This window comes from Mustela nivalis, assembly GCF_964662115.1.
Source record: "Mustela nivalis genome assembly, chromosome: 1".
In the NCBI taxonomy this organism is placed as follows: Eukaryota; Metazoa; Chordata; class Mammalia; order Carnivora; family Mustelidae; genus Mustela; species Mustela nivalis.
The window spans coordinates 153013762-153037170 of NC_139020.1; the positions used below are offsets into that span (position 1 = coordinate 153013762).

Here is a 23409-nt window from a genome sequence, read left to right on the forward strand (position 1 = left end):
CTCTCCCCGCTCTCCGTCACTGAACCCTATAAATAACTTAGCTAAGTCACCGTCTCCCTTGGAGTCGCTGTTCCTTAGGGTGCGGAATGACGGTGGTGTTGCAGGTGGTCCCTCCGGGCTGAATCCTTCCCGGGTTTTGTCTGCCTTCCACTACCCCTCCTGGGGCACCCCCTAGCTCGGGTCGGCGCGCGCGCGAAGCGGGGTTGCAGGACCCCTCAACTGCGGCCCCCACCCCTCCCCCCACGCCCAGCCTCCCGGCGGCTGCCGCTCAGCCCCGCCCCGCCCCGCCCGGCCGCCCCGCCTCCCCCGCGGCGGGCTAGCGCTCCCGCCGGCTGCCAGTCCCGCCAGTGCGCTGGCCGGCGAGGGGCGGCGGGAGTGCGGGACGGGCGTGCGCACAGGCGGAGTCCAGGGAGGGCGCGTGGGCGGCTGGGAGAGGATGGGAATCCCTGGGACCCGCGGCTGAGTTAGCCCGAGCGGCGGGAAGGCCAGCCTCGCTGTTCCACCGGGAGCCCAACACCGTTCCCGCGCCGCCAGGATGATCCCCCCGAGCGGCGCCCGCGAGGACGGCGTGGACGGGCTGCCCAAGGAGGCGCCGAGCGCCGAGCAACCGCCCTCTCCTGCATCCACGAGCAGCCAGGAATCCAAGGTACCGCGCACACTTGCCCCAAGAAAACATGAACTCACTCCTGCCCTCTCGGTCCGCCTTCGTTTCCCTGGAACCGGCGCCGACGCCGGCGGGAGACATACCCTTAGTACCCTCAGGGCTCCCCGGAGACTAGAATGTCGGGTAGGACTCGCTGTAACGCTGCTGGACCACGTCGTGTGGACCCAGCCTCCTGCCCACGCAGACCCGAGGCTGCGCTGGCTTCTCCCCGCAAGCACACGCTGGTTGGTGCGCCCTGACTGCAAGCTCAGAGACCGCTTTCCTGGGTGCTTGGTGGCTTGGTGGTTCTGTGCTTTCAGCCAGCTGGTGCCCCAAAGCACGTGGAGGTGTTCTGCTGCTTCTGAAGGATGAAGTATGATAGCGAGGGATTCGCCTTCAGAAAAGCTAGGGCACTTGTGGCCAGTAGAGGGGTGTTTGTGTCACAGGGGTCCCCGAGACTCTGTTTAATTTAAGGGCTTACCCCTAACTTCTAACTTTGGAAAAGCTAAGCGAAAGGAAAAAGCCGCGTTCGTGGGAAAGTTGAGGTTCCTCTTGTGGAAGTTAATACTTGGAGAACTTACACTTGCTTTTTATTAGTTACACTAACACACATACACAAAGCCAGCCCCGCAGCACTGTGCCACCGTTCCACTTCCTCTGAAACTCTCGTGGGGGCCAGGCACATGTTTGGAAATCTTGGAAGAGGAGCAAGTAAAATGTGGACGTCAGCAGTGACATGTCAAATGGCATCTTAGCCTGGAGTGAAAATCCTAAGATGGAGTTTGTGGTTATATGGATTTCTTTAAGTGCAGGGTTCCTGGTTCTTTATACAGATCTCCTTGTGAATCCCCCAGGCATCTTTGGAATTCTGGGCGGTTCCTGTATAGGAGTGAAGGGAAGGGGTATGCCGGTTTGGAGGGCAGGGCAGATGGGACCAAAACAAGGCCCATCCCTCTCTCCCTTTAGGTACATCCCTAAAAGCCATTGACAAATCTGCAGGATCAAAATCACAGCCAGGTGGCTCTTGGTTTAAGTGCTGCTGGGCACTATACACATCTCAGCCTCTGAGAAGTTAGCCACCAAAGAGAGCTTTGCATTATCTTTATCTTTTTTTCCCCCTGATAAATGTCTAATCTGGGGCATGTGTGTGTCAACTTTTCTGAAACTCGGTTGGAAATAGGGGCACAAGACCCTCCTTCCAACGTCACTGTGAAGAATAGGTAAAACGACCCATTGCAGTGCAAAGGCTCAATCTGTGTTTATCCTTTTCCTTCCTGGGATCAAAGGGCTCCACCCCACTACAGATACCCATTCCAAAGCTGTTTCATAACCTGCACACACATACTTACCACCACTCTTTTGACTGGAAGTTTCTGGGTGTCTCATGATTGTCTATCATTGACCATCAGCCACCCAAGGGGTATGGGTTAGAGGCCATTTCAAAGATGGTCTCATAGACTGTAAATGAATGCAGCAAAACTCAAGAGTGAAACCGGTACTAAACTTTTTGAATCAGGCCTGTTGCTCTGCAGTAGCTGTGTTCTGGAAGGGGCTTAGCATTTGCGTACACCACGGCATGGTTTAAACACACTATATGGGTTTGCTATTTATAGATATCCTGATGCAAATTCTTTGGCAGAGCAAAAACTACATATGTAATACCCATAATTATCCACTGATTTCTCTGACTAGGCTTTCAAATTTGTACATGCCAGTTTTTCTCCAAGTGGGCTACACACCTGAAGGGCATGTATATGTTCTGAAATTTGTCATGGCTTTGGTGTTCTTTATCAGTGGAGATGGCTCAGGGGTGACAGGGGATGGGCCATGAACGCCAAGAAATTGAATGCAAAATAGTGTGCCCGAATGTGAATTTTTATGGTGTGGCACTGGTGATGTTCTCAAAGGGGTCCAACCCCCTCAAAAAAAGCTTAGCTGCTGGCATGGAGGAACACGTGGTAATGGAGCTGGAGGGCATGAAACAGGAGCAGAAGAAGGTTCTATTTATTCTTCACCAGGGGTGCCGTATCTGAATGTTCACTGCCATTTTTAGGGATTTTCTGCCCTGAAGATGAGAGCATAGAAAGGAAAGCACGAACAAGGTAATAGTAGTCGTTTCACCTCGCTCTGATCGACAGTCTGTTTATGAACCTTCCACATGGGTTAGGCCTCTCTGGGCATTAAACTTTCGCAAGAAAGATTTTTAAAATTACCTTCTAAAAGACTTTTCTAATCTGATTATAAGGGTAGCAAAATATTCTTTGTAAAAATTTGAAAAGCCCAGATAAAAATAAAGGAAAAAGAAATAACCCATTGGCTCACAATCCAAGGCAACTACTGATAACATTTTGATCTATATCGTACATCTTTTTTTTAAGATCTATTTTTATATTTACACAGTTGAAAGAACTCTGGTCAGCATCTACTGAATGTGTACTCTATGTCAGGTACAACTTGATTCTTCACAATAACCCTATGAGGGAGATTGCCTGTTTCTTTGATTTTATGAATAAGGATGCAGAAGCTCAGAAAGGTTGGGCGACTTGCCCAAGATCATACAGCTAGTTGAGTGACACAACCAGGGCAGAGTGCTGGGCAGCAGAGCTACGGAGCCCAGCCCCCCACCACATCTATCCGTCATGCTGTGTACTCTTTCACTTGCTCCTCGTTCCCATCATATCCTAACCACATAGCTCCCATGCCACTCAAAGTCATTTACAGCAGTATTTTCGTCTTCTCTTAAGAAATCTTTGAAAACGAGTTGAGCTGCATGTGAAATGATTAAAGACCAATTTTTGTTGAGCTCTCTGGTTTGGTTTTGCTACTCTTCCTCCAAAACAGACTTATGGAGATAATTAAATGTAATGTCACAGAAATATCTGGAAAAGGAGACCAGAATAAACTCTTTAGAACAGAGAGTCCATTAGGAGTGAAAGAGGATGGTTCCGTGCCCTGAGCCCGTAGCATGTTTCTGGAAGTCCATTTCCTTTTCAGGTTCTTTGGAATGCAACATCATGGCTTAATGGAGTTGGAAACATGAGCCATCATCTGCTCGGAGTATTTTTTAAATCAGGGATAATTTTTGTTGTGTAAATTTATTTTAGTATGGAAAATTTCAATAGGCATGAAAGTAGAGGGAACAGTATAAAGAACTGTCGTGGAACTAATTACCTGCCTTCCCTAGTGACCAATTCTTGGGTGATCTTGTTACATCTGTTATTTCTGTTACCACCACCATCCCTCCCCAGATACACTGGATCATTTGAAAGCAAATTCCAGGCATCAGTTCATTTCATCCAGAAATATTTCAGGTTGCCTCTCTAAAAGATAAGGGCTTTTTTAGTGAGCATGACTGCAGTTCCCTTATCACATGTACCAGGTGTTTTCATAAAGGGTTAGTGTGTTCTTTGGGGGTCCACAAACAGTCTTTGGAAGATGCATGCACAACTAGAATCCGCTTTCATAATTGTGCAGTTATGCACAGAGGTCCATCACCTGGGGAAAAGATAAACAGCTTGTAGGAGATCAGTCAAGTACCTAGAGCCCTCAAAGTTTGCTGAAATGTCTTCTCTTTTCTCTCTTGAGGAAATCAAAGCCAAGAGAGAGACAACGACTTGCCTAAAATCACACAGATTGTTAGTGTTGTTTAAGAACACTCTTTTGGGGTGCCTGGGTGGGTCAGTGGGTTAAAGCCTCTGCCTTCTGCTCAGGTCATGATCCCAGGGTCCTGGAATCGAGCCCCCATAGGCTATCTGCTCAGTGGGGAGCCTGCTTCCTCCTCTCTCTCTCTGCCTGCCTCTCTGCCTCCTTGTGATCTCTGTCTGTCAAATAAATAAATAAAATCTTTAAAAAAAAAAAAAAAAGAAGAACACTCTCTTGGACCTTGGATACCCCAGGACAATACAATTTCCTCAGAGCATATGCCTGTGAACCGAAGTAGTAATGTGGTTTATGTGGTTTTCTTTTTCATAAAATTAGTTGAAGTGAAAGAATGTGAAAACCACTGATGAACCTCACCCCTCTATCTTTCCACTAACTGTTCCAGAAAGACCACAACCTCATTTGTTTTTTAAGTATAGAGACTGTTGAATACTAAGAAAAATGTCATGTTTCAGCATCCCTTATTTCAATGAATATCCCTTCTCCTACTGACTTACTGACAGCATAGAACTCTAACTAAGGTCTAATAGGAAGGTTTTGTGTGGATACCCTTTGACATCACTTATATGACCCAAGATGCTGTTGAGAGATTATAGGTTTCCAGGCCAAACAGAGAAGAATTGAGATCTTTTCTTATTATTTGCCCTATGACTCTGGGCCAGTTGTCTAGCCTCATTGAGTCTCAGATTCCTAATCTCTAGAATGGGGATGCTAATACCCAGTTGACATGGGTTTTTTGTAAAGCCTATAACCTAGTATGTCGTAAGCATATATGAGCATATAACGTTATTTACTTTCCCTTCCTGCTTCACATTAGATGGCTTCTATTCCTAGTCAACCCCACATGTCATCACTGGAATCATTTCAGTAACCCAAACTGATGTTCCAGTAGTATAACTGGATTTGCCTCCTTTTGGACCTTACTTGTGCTGTTGAACATAAGTTTTCGCCTTAGCTGTTTTGCACTCCCAACGAAGATAAGCCATTGACTTACCAGCCTATGGCTTCAATTTTGGAAGAGGGATATAAGCCACCCCATAGCCCATAGGAGCCATGGACCAAGGAGTCCCCTCCTTCCTTCTAACCACAATACGTGAGGGAATAATTTGTAATTAGTCTCTCTTCTTCCCCTTCCTTTTTACCATTCAGTCCAAAGGAATAGCTCTGGCAATAGTGACCAGCTGTTGACTTCCATGTTACCAAATAATCTTAAGCATTTCTCAGACGCAGCTGGTTTTACAACAGTAGCTATGTTTTTACTGAGTTATTGTCATAATCATAAAAATAACAAGTATTCACTGTAGAAAACTGGAAGACAAAAATATAAAGAAGAATTTCTTTATCACACAAAAACCTGGAGATAAGGATGGTTACATTTCTTGCTGTATTTCTTTCATTTACATTTCCTTTATGCATGCACACACACCCTTGAAACAAAATTGGAACAGCGTATATACATAAATGCATGTTGTACTTTTTCTTCCACTTGATGTTATGCAGTTTCCTTATACTCTTAGATAATCAATAACATGAATATTCAAAATGGTATAATATTCTACTTTGTTGTTACACCAGATCTATCCCAGAAGTCCCTTCTGACTGCATATTTAGATTCTTTCTTACCATTTACATATTTTAAAATATTAAAATTTATGTCTTGCTACATAAACCTTTTATTATATTTCTGACTAGTTTCATGGGAAGTAGAATAGCTGGGTCCAGTTATAAATACTTCTAGCGTCCTTTATTCTCATTGACACAGTGCCCTGAAGAAATATTATACCATAGCTTTTTACTTCTTAACAAAGTTTGACTGAAATATGACATCATACCAAAAAAGACACACATTTCAAGATTCCAGCTTAATGAATTTTACAGAATATAAACTTTTTATCTGTCTGCAGCCAATGTAAAATCAAGAAATAGGATGTTACCAGCACCCCAGAATCTCCCTCAGACCCATTTCTATTTCTGCCTTCCCAAAGATAAATAATATCCTGACTTCTAACAACATATATTAATCTCAGTTATTTGAACTTTATGTAAATGGAGCATATACTGTATATTGTTTTATGCCTGGCTTCTTTCACTTAGTATGTTATGAAAGTCATCTATGCCATTGCAAGTAGCACTAGTTTTCCTTTTTCATTGCTGTATAGCATTCCACTATATGAATAGTTCACTATTGATCTACTCTTCTGATGATGGACATCTGGATTGTTTCTTGGGTTTGGCAGCTATAAGTGGTACTGCTGTGATCATTTTTATGTATATCCTTTGTGGCACATCTTTTGGGTGTATACCTAGGAACAACATTGCTAGGTTGTGGGGCATATGTATAGATACTGTCAGCTTTCCAAAGCAGCTGTACCAATTCATACTCCCACTAATGGTTGTTATGCTGTGTTATGTTATGGTTGTTAAGCTTTTCTATGTTCTATTCATGAAATCTTTGCTTACCCCAAAGACATGAAGGTATTCTTCTATATTATTTCCTAGAAATGCTGTTTTGCCTTTCACACATAGATTTATAATCCATTTAGAATCACTGTTTTGGTATGGTGTGAGGTAGGGGTCAAGATTCAGGATTGCACTGCTGCCTTTGCTCTTCTAATAACATATACCACTCAAGAGTGTTTGCTTCTGGGATTCCTGGATGGCTCAGTCAGTCAAGTGTCTGCCTTCGGCTCAGGTCATGATCCCAGTGTCCTGGGGTGGAGTCCCAGGGAGTGCTTAGCAGGGAGTCTGCTTCTTCCTCTCCCTCTACCTGCTTCTGCCCCTGCTTGTGTTCATGCTTTCTCTTTCTCTCTCTATCTCTCTGACAAATAAATAAATAAAAATCTTTAAAAAACACACACACACAAACACACAAAGAAAGAAAGAATATTTGCTTCTGCAGGTATCCCAGGGCATCACTAGCTGAGAATTTAATTTTATATTACTTTTTCGGTTTGGAGGTTCCCAAACCAAATTGTGTTTTATAAATTTGAGCCTTAAATCTATGTGAAGGCAGATCTGTAATTCTGATCTGTAAATCTGTAAATCTGAATTCTCAGTAAATATGTATATATGTATGTATATATTCTGCTTTATGACTATGTTAAGATTTCTTTATCATGAACCTGTGTTGGTGAGAAATTTGTTTCTAGTTCATTCTTTCTTTCTTTTTCAAGTCTCTATTATATTTAGGCATCAAAATCCAACCACCCTAGTTTTTTTTTTAAATTTGTGGTAAAATATACATAATTTATTATTTACCATTTTTACCATTTTTAATTGTACATTTCTGTGACATTAAATACATTCTCATTGTTATGCAACTATCACCATCATCCATCTCCAGAACTTTTGCATCTTCCCAAACTGAAACTCTGTCCCCATTAAAGAGTTATTCCCCATCTCCTTTTGCCTCCAACCCCTGAGATCACTATTCTACTTTCTGATTCTCTAAATTTGACTTCTCTAGCTACCTCATCTCAGAAGAATTTCGTGATATTCATCCCTTTGTGATTGGCTTATTTCCCTTAATGTAAATCTTCAAAATTCATTCATGTCTTGGTATGTGTCAGAATTCCCTTCCTTTTGAAAAGCTAAATAATATTCCATTATATAGATATATCACATTTTTTGGAGCTAAGAAATTTTGCTATATTTTCAATAGGATAATATTTGATATCATTCATAATTTATCATTTTTTATTTTCTCACTCTCTGAACTTCTTTCCCAGTTACACTAATTCACTTACCATCAAAGGACATTTGGGTTGCTTCCATCTTTTGGCTATTATGAATAGTGCTGTTATGAACTTAGGTATGCAAATATCGGTTCAATCCCTGCTTTTATTTCTCTCAGGTGTATGGCATGAAATATGATTGCTATATTATATGGAAATTCTTTTTTAATTTTTTGAGGAATCATCATATTGCTTTCCCCACTGGCTGCACCATTTTAGATACACATCAACAATATACAAGGGTTCTAATTTCTTTACATCCTCTCCAACATTCGTATTTTCTGTTTTTTTGTTTTGTTTTGGTTTTGGTTTTTTGTTTTTATTCAAATGGGTGTTCAGTGGTATCTTATCGTGGTTTTTATTTTGTATTTCCCAAATGATCAGTTGAGCATCATTTCATGTGCTTATTGGCCATTGGTATATCTTCTTTGGAGGGATGTCCGTTCAAGGCCTTTGCCCATTTTTTAACCAGATTGCTTGGGTTTTTTGGTTAAGTTGTAGTTTCATAGTCTTTTAAATCAGAACATTTGAAGGACAAAGATATATGGAATTTTTCTTATTGTTTTAATTACATTTATTTACACAAGGATTATTTTTATGTTTTAAAAATATTTGTCTTTTTTCTTTTGCATATTATCTGATTGTATTATCTGTCCTTGTCCATTTTAATAGAACATTCATCCATTTCCTATTGATTTTTTAAAAACTTCTTTATAAATATTAAAACCATGATCTTTCATATATGTTGTTAACCTTTGATCTTTCATATCATAACCATGATCTTTCATATATGTTGTTAACCCACACTGAAACTTGCTTTTTTGATTTTATGACATTTTCAGTATGAAGATTTCTTTTGTCATGTTGTTAGGTGTCTCAGATTTATTTAGCTATGGCTTCTTTTTTCCATTTATATTTAGAAGGGTCTTTGCCACCCTGGAAGCAGATAAATAATAGATCTTTAATAAATACTTGTTACTTTTATCACCTTAATCCATCTGGCTTTTTTGGTGTTGTGGTATGGGAGAACTCTAATTTTTCTTCCCAATGATTACTGAGTATTTCTAAAACCATTTATTGAATAATTCATTCTTTTTTCACTGACTTGAAATGTTACACTTATTATGTAATAAATGCTAATATGTACTAGGTTCTCCTTTAGAGTCATCTGTTATATTCTAATGATTTTGCATGTATTACTCTACAGTACTTTGGCATGATTACTATAACCTTTTAATCATTGTAGCTTTTTAATAGATAATTGGTAATACAAGTACCTTCTTGGGAGTTTTATTTATTTAGCTGCACACATTTCTCTTTTTCTACCAAGTTATAAAAATGATATTTTGGAACTCACTGCATGAAACTTTTAAGATCATCTCAGTGAAATCTTTACTAGTAATGGGGTATCTTATCCAGGAATATAGTATGTATCGTTAGGTATTGACATGCCTTTTATGACCCTCATAAACACTTGAGAGTTTTCCTCAAATCCTTTCTGCCCGATTCTATGTTAGCTATTGTCTGGGTGTTTTATACTCTGGGTTGCACTTATAAACCATCTCTTTTATATTTTCTGATTGCTGAGAGCTGATATACAGGACATTTGTTTTATATTAATTTTATAACCTAAGATCTTTCATATTCCATTTCTTATTCATCAATAAAGAAATACAGTCTTGCTTAGTAGCTCAAAGCATGGGCTCTGGAGTCAAAAATAGCTGTGTTCACATCCACAGTACCACTCTGGGACACCACTTAATACGCTTCCCTGTCCTTGGTTTTCCTGAGCTTCACTGTTCTTTCTGTAAAGTGAACATAATAATGCCCTTCTGTAACACTGTCATTAGGATTACATTAATTAGTGGATGCTAAGTGCTTAACACAGTGCCTGGCACATAATAAGTAAATGTGAGCTATCATTACCAGATTATCATAATATCTGCAATAATAATTTCACCTCTCTAAATATAATTCTCATTTTGGGAGGTAGTAGATTAGGGTACGTTTGGAACAGGGGCTTGCTTACTGCACTCCCCAAATACAGTAAATGTTAGTGGAGGTATTGAGCTAACGACTGGCTTACTTTAAATGCCACACTGTTTTGCCGTAAGTGTATGCCTTCTGTAAGTGTGCATTGTACAGTGTTGGATGCTAAGGAGTGGCCTTAGCGCTCTTGTTTATCAACCCATTGTGGAAGCCACTGCAAATTTATACACTCAGCCTGAGAAACATAAGGTGGTGCCTTGCAAAGGAGGTCCTTAAGACCTCCTTCTCTACAAATTCCAGACTTCCCACTCATGTTCACAATTAAGCTGAGACAGTCTTTCTTGTGTTAAGATGGGTAATGTTCTTAGCTTACTGAAAATTTCCATCAGGAATGGATGTGGAATGGTTTCAAATGACTTTGGCAAGTATCAAGGTAATCGTGTGATTTCTTTTCTTTTTTATTTATTTTTTGTCCTTTGGCCTCTTTATGTGATGGATTATATTTATAGATAGCCTAATATTAAACCCTTCTTACATTCCTGGAAAAGGTCCTACTTGGCCACGAGGATTTTCTTTCAATAAACTGCTAGGATTTGATTGCCAATACTTTATTATATTTTACATGTATATACATAAGGGAGATTATTCTGTAATAGTTATTTTGTGTTCTTGGTCAGATTTTATTTTTAAGGATATGCCAAGTTTTAAAAAAACAATTTGGAAAGATTTCTATAGAAGCTTTCATTTGTTTTGTTTTTGTTTTTTCCATGGAGCAATTTGTAGAACCCAGATCCCCTCTTTTAATGTTTGGTGTGGGGGAACCTCCAATAATATCTAGACCTAACACCTATTTCAAAATACATTTTGAGAACATTTCTTCGATTTTATTATTCTATTCTTTTTTTAACAAATTGACATGATTCAGATTTGTTAATTTGTATTTTTCCATAAAATTATTCATTTCCTTTAAATCTTACTAAAATTTATAATAACATGGGTTATTATAAAACAGCTCCAGACCTTCCTTCAGTCTCTTCCCATTCTCACTTTCTCTAGTGGGGTCCCATGTGTGCACACCCCGTTATGTAGTTCTCTGTATTTGTATAGCATTAGTCCCTTAGATCTGGGAATCAGAAGAGTTAAACACCAGTGCTCTCCCCCTTAAATCTCTCACTCCATTGATTCCCTTCCTACTGCTGGAACAATTCCTCTCCGGTTCTTTGAGCTATCACTTTCTCCTCCAGTGGTCACTCAAATGTTGGTCTTCTCCAGCCTCCTCGTGTCAGGCCTCAGCTCTTCTCACTCTCCATAATCTCTCTACATCTCTACTGGGACATGTTACCTATTTTAATTTCACCCACCAGCCTATAACTTCTGAATCTGAATCCAACACAAATCTGAGCTCTAGACTGATCTATCCAGCTGCTTTTTGGACCACCTGACTTGAGGTCATCCATGCCTTTTAAATTCAGCCTATTCTCAACCAAACCCATCATGCTTGCTCAACTCAAGTGCCAACCCAGGTCTTCATGTGTTCTCATCCATTGGTGAGCAAAATCCCTCAAGTCAATGAGCCAGAAAACCAGAAGTTATCCTTGATGACCCCCAGGGGGCCAGAGCAGAGAGGTAGCTTGGCAGCAGGTGGACGAGGGACAAAATGTCTGTCAGCCCCCAGAGGGTGCTTCACTGATCTGAAAATGCAACTTGCCCATGATGCCTTTTGGTAATAGCCCCATAGCTGATGTTCCCGTTTGCATGTTTTCCTCACGTCTGACAGCAGCTGTGACCACAGCATAGATGACTGAGTTCAGACACAAAAGAAGGGGACAAGAGGAGGGATCCAGAACACCCTGGGCTCCCAGGAATGCCACCATTTTTGCCCTCAAAACCAACATGAGGGAAAGTAGCAAAAAGAGATACTAGAAATCCATGTGCCCCTGGAAGGGCCTCCTCTCCATCTCCAACACTCTCAGTTTTATCAGAACAGGGCAACATGGAGAACTTGGAAAAGAATCCCAGCAACCCCTGTCCCCAGTAATGTTGGTCACCAAAAGAAGCACAAGATGGCGGAACCCTGTCCTCTCACAGCGCACCCTCCACACAAGTCTGCACATCTGCTAATCCAGCCTGTCTACCACCCTCCCCAGGGTCAGCATTCCCATTTCTACCCTCTGCAGCTCACTCTTCAGCAAAATCTCAGGCAGTGGCTCTTGTCTTCTTCCCTGGGCCTGATAGCTGGGGAGGCACCTTCAGTACTGCTTCCAGACTCTGTCTCTCCTCCTCTGAAACTCACAGTTTTAAAACCCATGTGCTCAGGCTCCTCCTCCCACCACCAGCATCCCCAGTCAGCTGCCAACCCCAGTGGGTCTCTCTGTTCCCCACCATGACAGAGCCATGCCCTCTCTCGCTCATTCCAACATCACTCCTACTCTGATTGTTGGTGACATTCATACACTGCAGATGACTCTGCTAAATACCCTGGCTTCTGTAGCCCTTAAGCTTTTCTCCTCCTAAGGTCTTGTCTTCCATTTTCTTGCACATCACCACCCACTTCCATGATCCTTCCCAGGACTTTGTCTGAGTAGTGGTTGTATCATCTCCAGAATCTCCCTTGCAAGCTTCCCATTCTGGGACCACCATCTGGCATCTTTCCATCTGATTCTTTCTGACACCTCTACTCCAAGAATATTTCAACTGCACCCGAATATAAAATCCGTTAACTGGGGAGCATACCACCTTTCCTTGTCCCCCCACCCACATTAGGTTCTCAGATTCCTTTTTGTCATGATTGTATTTCCTCCCTTGCAAACACCTCAAACTCCCTTGCCCTTCTGTGCCTTTTTTCAGAATCACCTAGAGAAACTTTAGCTCTGCCTGAAGGCAGTTTCCCATCTACTCCATACCCACACTTCTGGAGAAAGTAGAGAAGACAGATAATAAACAAGGTGAAAACATGTATATATTTCAGGAAGTGATAAAGCCACTTAGAGGAGAACAGTATGGAAGCAGGGAGCATGAGGAGCTATTTTACTTCTATGATCAAGGAAGGAGTCTATGGAAAAGTGACTTGAGTCAGAGACTGGAATGGAGTGAGGGTATGAACTGTCATTTCAAGTTCGAAGATAAGAAGGGAGTAGGGGGAATGTCTGGGCAAAGCCCCAAAGTGGAAATAAGTTTGCATTGCTGAGGAGCAACAAGAAATATTCAGTGCTTGTTGAGTCCAGAAAGTGAGACTCACCTCTGAAGAGTCCAAGCACTAGAACTATGCCATCCAGCCATTAACCATGTGTGTCTACTTAAGTTTATATTTATTAAAATTTAAAGTTTAGTTTCTTAGTTATACTAGCCACATTTCAAGTACTTATAATCATCTGTGGCTAGTTACTACATTAAACACTACATTATTCTCATTGTAGAACATTCTTAGACAGCACCAGCTAAACCCTATGGACTTTCCATGGCGGTGCTAAGGAATCTGGATTTTGCTCTAAGTCTGAGAGGCCACCACTTAAGAAAGTCCAGGAGGAAATGGATCTGGACAGTACATGGTTTACATTTTACCAAGATTTCTGTGGCTACTCCCTATAGTAGAACTACAGCATATCAATAATTGATGTAAGGAGGCCAGTTAGAAAGCTGTGGTGGTCCGGATTAGGGAGAACGGTGTGTTAGACCAGGTATTAGTTAGTGAAATAGTTAAGGAGTGATGAGTTTCAGGATATATTTTGAGAGTAGAATCCATGAGATTTGCTATGAATACAGCACAAGGTATGAGGGAGAAAGAAGAACCAGTGGTGCTTCCTAAAAAGTGAGAAGGGAGGAGCACAACATTTTATGATCCGCGAAGCCCTGTGCAAACATGACTGGGTAGTAGTCACAGTAAACTTCAAAAATATGGGGCATGAATTTAATCTTGTGGATGACCTTTCAAAGATGGAGGCAATATGATTGGCTTGACTGATTCTGCATACAGGGATGTTGATGGGGTCAGATTAACATCTTAGAAGCAGGGCAGAGGGAATCAGATTTGAAAAGTGAAGATGAGAGGTGCCATTAATGTTGCCTCAGTAAAGTGAAAGATGGATTGGCATGGAGAGAACCTAAACCAGGGAGATGGGCAATCTAGGCCTGAGAAAATGCAGAGGAGAAATAGGAAAAGAGGAAAGAGCAAGAATGGGAGGACTTTCAAAGTCAAGGGAAAGTGCCTGGTTGCTCCAGAGAGAGCTGTCCTCACAGACTTGCACGGGGTTGGAGGCTGGGTTCACCCAGGAGGACCCTTACACAGTCAGAGACTCAACAGTCAGAACAAATAGCCAGAATAATTGAGTAGCAGTTCCACAATCAGAGCCAGAAACATGGAGATGGGGAGCATCCCAAAGTGTGGGATTAGCAGGCAAGAGAGCATAGAGCTGATGCTAACAGTGAAGAAAATCAGACGCAGGATGGAATGAGGTCCAGAGTCATTGAGAATCAAAATTGTGAACCTCACTGCTTCACTGAAGCTCCACTCTGGTGCCTGGGCCATGGAGGGTATCAGACAACCATCAGTTGTGAAGTTGGGTGTTAGTCACCATGATCTACATTCATATTTCATCATATGACAAGACGATCACCACAGTATACAATGGAATATGACTCAACCATCAGAAAGGATGAATACCCACCATTTGCATCGACGTGGATGGAACTGGAGGAGATGCTGAGTGAAACAAGTCAAGCAGAAAAAGACAATTATCATATGGTTTCATTCATATGCAGAATATAAGGAACAGCATGGAGGACCACAGGGGAAGGGAGGGAAAACTGAAGGGGGGGAAATTAGAGGAGGAGAGGAACCATGAGAGACTGTCGACTCCGGGAAACAATCTGAGGGTTTCAGAGGGGAGGGGATGGGGTTGGGTGAGCCCGGTGATGGGTATTGAGGAGGTTACGTGTTGTAATGAGCACTGGGTACTATCCAGAAATAATGAATCATGAAACACTACATCAAAAACTAATGATGTACTAAATGGTGACTAACATAACATTAAAAAAAAAAATGAGGGCCAGAGTCATCCAACAAGAAAATACTTTGATTTTTGACTTCCATAAGCATGGGCCATCTTGATATAAAACTAAAAGCCAGGTGAGGGGCAAGGAGATAGACCTTGTATTCGAGAGATTTCCTTCAGTCAGGGAGTCTTTCTGGTAAATAATCGTTATTATCTCTGGAATAGAAAAATCTCCCTGATTATAGTTTCAGCAGAAGCCTATTTCTACCCTTCCCCATTAATCTTACCTCTAAAAGCTCAGTGGACGTCTCCACCCTGAAGTTGAATAAGATTAACAAGATTTTTAGACTGGTTTCTTCATCATCTTTTTAGAAGATATGAAACCAAAGTTTCTTCAAGTGGGGTACAGGTGACATAGATGTATGTACAGAAGCCAATTATAAATTATATCTCTGGTAATTGAATGAAATTTGAGATGAAGTTTCTTGGAAAAAGAACACCAAAAAATCATATGATACACATCCAATCTTTTAAATTCTATTTCCTATTGAAAAAGGCTAGGGATGAGTTTCTGATAACATTACTACTGTTATGCAAAGTTAGTTACTACTTTTTGTTCCAGAAACATTTTCTTGGAGCTCAATATTTTGGGAGAATTGTGTTCCTTCCATCTCAAAGCAGCACCAGGAAATCTTAACCAGGCACGGACGCTCAGGAAAAGAGTCATTCTGGAGAGTCAAGCCTTCCTTATAACAGAGAATATGTCCTCTGATGTGCCAAGCATTTCCCAGTTGAGAATTTTGCTTGCAAATCTTTCCGTAATCTGGTTCACATTTCCCTGCTTTCACAAGGAGAATATGACACATGAAATTTCATTCACATAGAACAGAGCTGCAAATGCTTTGTAAATTTCAAAGCAATTATATTGTTTTTGCAATTTACTTTGCCTAATTACTCAGGATTACCATTTTAAACAGCAGCTATTGAACTTTATGCAGATAGCAGAGGTTTTTTTCCTTGTACCAACAACTCTACACTGCTATGCTCTTCTGGATCTTGTGTCTAATTCTAACATTTTTCTAACTCTTCCTTCCACAAGACCATTTCTCTCTGCAGACTATGTTGAGGCTTTTAACGTGCTTCTTCTAATTTGCTTTTGTATTAGAAGCTAAATCATCAAACTAGTTGGAATCACATTTTCCTTAGAATGGAAACTGAACCTAATGGACTACCAGGGAAGTAAATAAAGGGTTTTTAATTTTTAGGGTTTTTTTGTTTTTGTTTTGTTTTTGCTTTTTACTTAGTGATTGGTCTGGAAGTTCATCAGGCTTTGCTTACATATCCAGGTTCTTGGCTACACTTTCTCTAAGTCAGTTGCTGAATTTCTAATATGTTTGCTCTTTCTGAATCCTTGTTCAAAGGGCAAACTGGTATCCATTTGTTTCATCAACACATTTTTACTGGATACTTTGTATGTTGGTCAATTTCTCTGTGATTGTCCTTGGTGGACCCGATATTCCAGTTAAAACATTTGGAAAGAAAATTCCTAAATATAAGGTTTCATTATTGTCAATTTCTTTGGAATGGATTTTTTCTAACTTCTATATTAGAATGTATCCCTTCTATTCAGCTATATAGCCTATAAGTGACACGATCAAGATAAATATTCCATGAATAAGTTACATGAGGCAAAAGCAAAAGAGTAAAAGAAAAAACATCCAGCTTGCAAAATTTAAACATGCAGTTATGGTTCTTCTGATGAATATAAGGAGGAACACAATATAAATTCAGGAGGCTTCATGTCAGATCATGACTCAACCCACTGGAGCCCCTCAAACCATTGACTGTGCAGATTCTTGCTGTGAATGATCTTTTTTCCAGAAGGAATAACTTCAGTCTAGTTCTAGAATTTCATGGCTTTTATGAACTTGTTTGAGAAAGCAATGCGCACTATTTCATATGTGACTGACTTGTTCGTCAAAGTTCTTTGGCAAAGTTGGCAACGTTCTTTTCATAGACTGCTGATAGGATGACTTCGGCAGAGAGAAGGAAAAAAAAAAAGCCTAATTTCATAAATCATAGGGTCAAAGATGGCAGACATTGTAAACTTATAAGTCAGGAACCAAGAACAAAATGCCAGGACCTCCAGCTTCATGGCAGGATAATTCCTTTTTTTTTTTTAAGATTTTTATTTATTTATTTGACAGACAGATCACAAGTAGGCAGAGATGGAGGCAGAGAGAGAGGAGGAAGCAGGCTCCCCACTGAGCGGAGAGCCCGATGCGGGGCTCGATGCCAGGACCCTGGGATCATGACCTGAGCCGAAAGCTGAGGCTTTAACCCACTGAGCCACCCAGGCGCCCCAGGACAATTTCTTATTCTTAATTGGACCTTCACTTGTAAGTCTGGTGACAACCCATTTGGACAGCAACACAGGGAGCCTAAATCTCTTTAGAGTCTTAAAGCCCGTGCATCTGGCTCCCAGGCTCTGGGCAGCAGCTGTGAGACGGACAGAGGTCCACTAGAAGACATGGCTTTCTCTTCCCAATGGTAAGACTCACCATCTTGGACCAGCTCAGAGGAAGCCTGCTTCCAGCTCATAAAGTTGCTGTAGCTGCTGAAGTTACCAAGTTTCTTTTTCCTTATTCCCTTAACTTTTACCATAATTTGGGGTCTCCAAAAGATCCATGAGGTTCAGAAGCATAATTTATTGTTTTTATTTCTTTTTTAGGGGGGTGACACAGAGGGAGAGGGAGAGAGAGAATCTGAAGCAGGCTCCATGCCCGGGACGCCTGGGTGGCTCAGTTGGTTAAGCAGGCCCCACGCCCAAGGCAAAGCCCAATACAGGGCTCCATGTCATGCCCCTGAGATCACAACCTGAGCTGAAATCAAGAGACGATTGCTCAACTGATGGAGCCCCCCAGAAGCATGTAATTTATTGAGGCACACTCTCAGGAAAAACCTACAAGGAGAGAGGAAACAGGAAAGGGCAGAAGACAGAGCTGAAGAAGAATGTAGCCTAAAGTGAAGTCTTCCCTGACCCACAGTGGGGCTCTCAAACACAAGAGCTGTCCCTGCCTTTACAGCAATAGGACAGGACTGTTTTACTCAGTATCAGTCAGTCTTTGGCCCAAAGTGGAGGTGGGGGGTGGGTGTGGGTGCTTGCATAGTCTCCCAGGGGAGACAGTTCCCATTAGCTGAGGCCAATTCTCAAAAGAGAAGAGCCCTCTGTAAACTAAAGCAGCTGTGAGATGGGTGCAGCGGCCCCAGCAGAAAGGACCTGGGTGGGGTACCAATGGCACCTGCCAGCTCAGCTCTCTACCTGTACAATTTCAGCCAGGGCAGTCATTTCCCTCTTTCATGCTTCATATAATTAGGAATTTTGCTAACGTTTTTGCTCAAAAAAAGAGTGCTGAATTTGAAAGAAGTCTGATAGACACCCAGTGGAAGCCTATGAGAGATGTTGGCTATGGGAACTGGTTGCTCACTCCCTAACGCAATACGCATCCTGTAGCAGGAGAGTAAGCCAGGGATCTCGGCAGGGATGTGCCCTGATGGAGTCTTGCATCCCGTGCCTCAGGAAGAAACAACATTTTAAGGTGAAGTATGCCATTTGTTGATATTCCAGTTGGCCAATTTGAAGTGCAGAAATGGCTAGAGGACAGGTGGCCCAGGTGCCTTTCTTCTCCGAGACCACATTGGTGATCTTATCCTCTAATATGGGCATCCGTTAGCCTTGGGATAAAGACCTCCTGAGAAACTGGCCAATATGGGGTAACCAATTTAAGACTCTGGGAAAGATTTTCATGAAGTTGATTCACACATTGGCAGGTTTGTAGACAAGTTCTTCCAACTGACTTTGAAGTCATGGATGAACTGAAGTCCTACCCAGAATCAGTGCCTGGACAGTCCGCCTGGATGGTGTCTCTAGGTATAGTGGGTTTGAGCAGCCGCTGTCAGTTCGCTGCCCCACACAGCCCCACACAACATAGAAGCACTCATTCTCAAGTGCTTTGGGCAGGACTGTTTGGGGAGAGGGATAAAGGGAAAGGAGGGGCTTGTTGTGCTTTAAGAGGGGTGTGAGATAATGCTCAGGTCTATGGGTATAAGGCAACACAGTAACTGTGACTGCCCATTGGAAGCTCTCAAGCTCCAGACCCAGAACCACACACTGTCTGTTCATCATCTCCTCCCTGCAAGGTAGGCGATTTCCCAATCTGATGGATGATAAGTCGCTGGTGTCAAATTCGGGTCATCTGACTCCGTACCTGGGCTACCATGTTCCAGATTCAGATAGAAAATAGAGAGGTAAATAGATACAGAAATAGGAGTATATAAATAGATATTTATCTATTATAATAGCTGTTCGTCTGCTGTGAAATGACCATTTGCCCATGTGTTATATAACTATTTGAGAATGTTACTGGGTGACTTTGAACCCCAGACCATAGAAAATATAATGTGGAAAGAGCATCCAAGATCATCACAGAAAAATCTGATGATTTTAGGGTTGGGGAGACTGAGGCCCAGAGTGGTTGAATTCTTCTCTCACTTCCACAACAGTCACTACAGCCCAAAGCCACAGAACAGGCCATCTAGGCATTCACATTGGGTTAGGAAGCCTTATGAATACCTCCAAAGAACGCCAGAGAGCAGTGAGTTACAAACATCATGTGCACCAGAGTGACCTGAGGAAGGGGGCTATGAAAAAACAGAATACTAGATCCTATGCTCAGAATTTCTGGTGTGGTGGGTCTGGGATAAGGCTTAAGATTTTGCAGTTCAAACGCATGACACTGTGAGCACAGAGATACTCTGAGAACTAGTTCCACTGATGTAACTAGCTACTCCGCATGCTTGTGTACTGTGCTCTACAGACATCACCCTGGCTGTAATTATACAGAGATGTTCTCTTGACTCAAGATGGGCTGCCTGTATGCAGGGTCTCCAGCCATAGCCTCTATCAACCCACAGAGAGCCAGAAGTCATTCCGCTGGCAGGAGGGAAGCCCCAGGATCATGCTGGGTTGACCCAGCCTCTCCCGACCTCCCATACTCACTGCCTCCCTCCCCAACTGTGGACTTGGATAAAGAAGGCAGAGGGGGTCAGCTGCATAGGACTGAATTTAACCTGAAACCTCCAAACAGGTGCGTTCCTTTTGAAACAAGCAGGGAATCAAGCCTCTAAGGTTTCTATCCCTCCATTTTGGAGTCATATTAGCATGTGAAAAACAGTCTCCCTCCCTTCTGGAAATAGAGGAACAGATGGCCCACTGAAGGTTCGTGAAGGAGGCAGGGGAACCTCCCAGCTATGTGTTTCCTTGGCAGGGATTTCGCATCCAAGTCCACGCACAGCATGAGCCTGCTTCCCAGCATATTCATAGAGGGTGTGTGTGTGTGTTTTTTCTTTTATGCTCAAAAAATACTTTTAAAGTCATAAACAAAAAGGTAGTAAGGTGTATCACTTCAGAATCTGACAGAGAGTGGTACCTTAAGAACCCGGACAGAAAAGAGCACGTGTGTCGGACCGGAGCTAGAGTCCGAGCTGCTGCAGGGAACCCAAGGCAGCCTGCAGGGACTGCTTCAGGGACGTGAATAGAAAGGGAGCTGGGCGAGGGGCAGCCACAGCCAGGTGCAGGACTCCAGACCTGCTGCCTCTAGGCACCTGAGCACCTGCTCCCTCTGTCCTCCAGGAGGGCAGCAGGACAGATTCTTCCGTGCATCGTATCACAGCGAGCAAAGCCAGCCACATAACTTGTGGGGTCTAGCGCAAAAATGAAAGCAGGAACTGCTTGTTCAGACATTATGAAGAATTTTAAGACAGCAACAGGAGAGTACGAAACCCTCCTAAGTGCAGACCCTGCACGACCACACACTGGCCCTGCAGCAGAAGCTTGGCGGGGTCAAGGGAGGAGCACAGACTTTTCCCTAGGACTTGCTGTGCAAGGCCATACACGCATATGTCCTCATTTTACAGATGAGGGAACTGCAGATGCCCAGGCTTGGGAAAGGGAACCGGCTGGTCTGGAGGCGTGTGGCTGCTCCAGGCCTCCCCTAAAATTCATCCCCAGTTCTGGCACTAAGTCCCAGTTGGCTGGCTGGTTTGTTGGCTTTTGCTTTTGCCACACCCACTTTCTTAAAGCAGTAATAGGTTGTAGGGGAAGCTCTTACATCTGTTTTCAAATGTTATTCCCCACAAAGCCAAAGTAAACATTTCGTATAGTTTTTCTTAATGAATAAACTGATGAGCGAATTGTACAGATCCGGGTTCAATTAAAAACGACAGCGACAGCAATAATAATAGTGGGAACACAGGAAAAGAAGACAAAGGAAAGGAAGAAAGAAACAGAGGGGGAAAGAGTGAGTAAGAAAAGGGGAGAGAGGGCCAGAAAGAGGAAGCTGGCATGTACCCACCTTCCACGATTTGCCATTCTCCATGCCTTGTTTCATTGAACCCTCATAACAACCACCCCAAACAGACCTTGTTTCAATGCCACCTTACAGATGAGACCCTTACAGCAGTTGGTCAACTTGCCTGAGCTCTCGGCCCCCCTCCACTACCCCCGCAGTCCACATGAAGCTAATGGCCCACAGGCCATGTGTCCTATGTCTGTGAGTCTCACGGTGCCTGACTAGTGGCCTGTCTGCACTTGCCCTCCAGCAATGTGCAGCAAAGTCACATTCGTGCAAACAATAATGGCAGGTACCATTCGCTGAGCCCTGTTTCTGATTGCCGGCTATTCACTGCGTCCTTTGAATCCTGTTCATAATCTTCAAAACAGTTCCCGTGTCGTAGGTTCGTAGGTGACCCAACGGAGACTGAGAAGGTAACATGTCCAGGCAAATAGTGGGCTCTGCTTTAAATGTCATTCAAGACTCATCATTTTGAAACTGGGCCAGGTGTAGGTGTTTCATTTTCTTTCCTTGCAAAATCCCATCGGTGTGGCAGAAAAGGTATGTGAAAAGATGACATAGAGAAGAGTGTGGGACAACCAGAAAAGATAACATTTGTGAAGACACTGTGAAGATTGAAGCAGAAAGCATTGAGGAAATGGAGAAACCAGATGAGAGATAACAGTTGCCCGAAGCAGGTTGTCAAGTTGGTAGTTACAGACCTGAGCACAGATGTTCCCAGCAGAGCCCTGGAGACTGAGTCAGCAGGTGCAAAGAGCAGGAGTGGTCTCAGCAGGGCCCCAGCTAAGCCACAGCACAGAGGACCCATTATTTCTCCTCATTTCCCAAGGATTCAAAGAGCTAGAAACATAGCCTCCCAGCTGGGGTGAACACCTCAGGAGTTCTGTCTAAATAACCCAAAGCATTGGCCTGGGAGGTCACCCAGAATGGATTCGGGGGCCATGCAGAGGAGCAGAGCCCAAGATAATTCCAGACTTCAAATATCATAACTGCAAGAAAATGACAAGAGAGAGCTCCATCCAGGAATAAAATATACAAAGGCCTTCAATCCTCAAAGTAGAACCCACCATACATTGACTTTGGTGGGAGTCTCCATCCTGCCTGCTTAATCCCCACCCATGTATCTTAAAGTAGAGGCTACTTGTCAGTATCCCTGAGTCAGGCAGAATCAGGGCACCACACCACAGCTACCCATATAATCAAGCTCGTTCTTCAGCCGTAGGGATGAACAGACAGCCGAAGCACGAACAAGAAGGACGAATGTACACTAACCCAGAGAAATGAGAGATAACACAAGGATTATGGCTGTGAAAACTTTCCATTTGGTATCTTCAGAGAGATTCAGATATATTGTGATCATATCAAAAGAACAGGTTTCTAGTACAAAAAAATTAATGAATAGGAATCAATTTTTTTGGAAAAATACAATTTCCAAAGTAAATTTAAAAAAAATAAAAACAACGCAAGGTCTCAGAAGTAGAATAAACAAAGGTGAAGACTGAATCAGTAAGATGGAAGATAATGTCATCTCCCAAAAAATACAACAAAAGAAAGGTAATTTATAAAAGAAAAGTCTCATATTGAGAGTAGAAACGAGACCAACCAGTCATTGCCCGTGAGAGAGGGCAGCTGAAATGGATTTGAGGAGATAATTAAAGAAAAGGATAGAGAAGGGAAAAAAAAAGAGAAAATATTTGAAAAGGAAAAGGAAAATGAATAGAAAGTTAAATAAAAGAAGATTAGGTTTATACGTTGAAATCAAAAGGCCCCAATAAAGGCTGGGCATTACAAGTATTTCTCTCATAACCAAGAAGAATATACCCCAAAAAAGCAAGGGCAGTGAAACACAAATAAATATATAATCCCTTTCTTTGATAGAAAAGAGGAGAAAATTGCCTGGACTCTACTGGTGCAGAATCAACTGGAATTGCTGATTATCAAAAAGATCCCTAGTAAGCTGGGATTTATTTACCTGTTGA

General features: G+C 42.4%; 1 protein-coding gene across 1 annotated transcript in view; it reads left to right on the plus strand.

The window, feature by feature from the left end:
• Window positions 1-343: 343 nt before the first annotated feature.
• STAC (SH3 and cysteine rich domain) overlaps window positions 344-23409 on the plus strand; it is a 151701-nt gene continuing 128635 nt past the window's right edge. The window contains exon 1 of the mRNA XM_082728578.1: window positions 344-646. Within this exon, the coding sequence (XP_082584704.1) occupies window positions 536-646 (111 nt within the window). The 5' untranslated portion in view covers window positions 344-535. The remainder of the gene's footprint in view (window positions 647-23409) is intronic.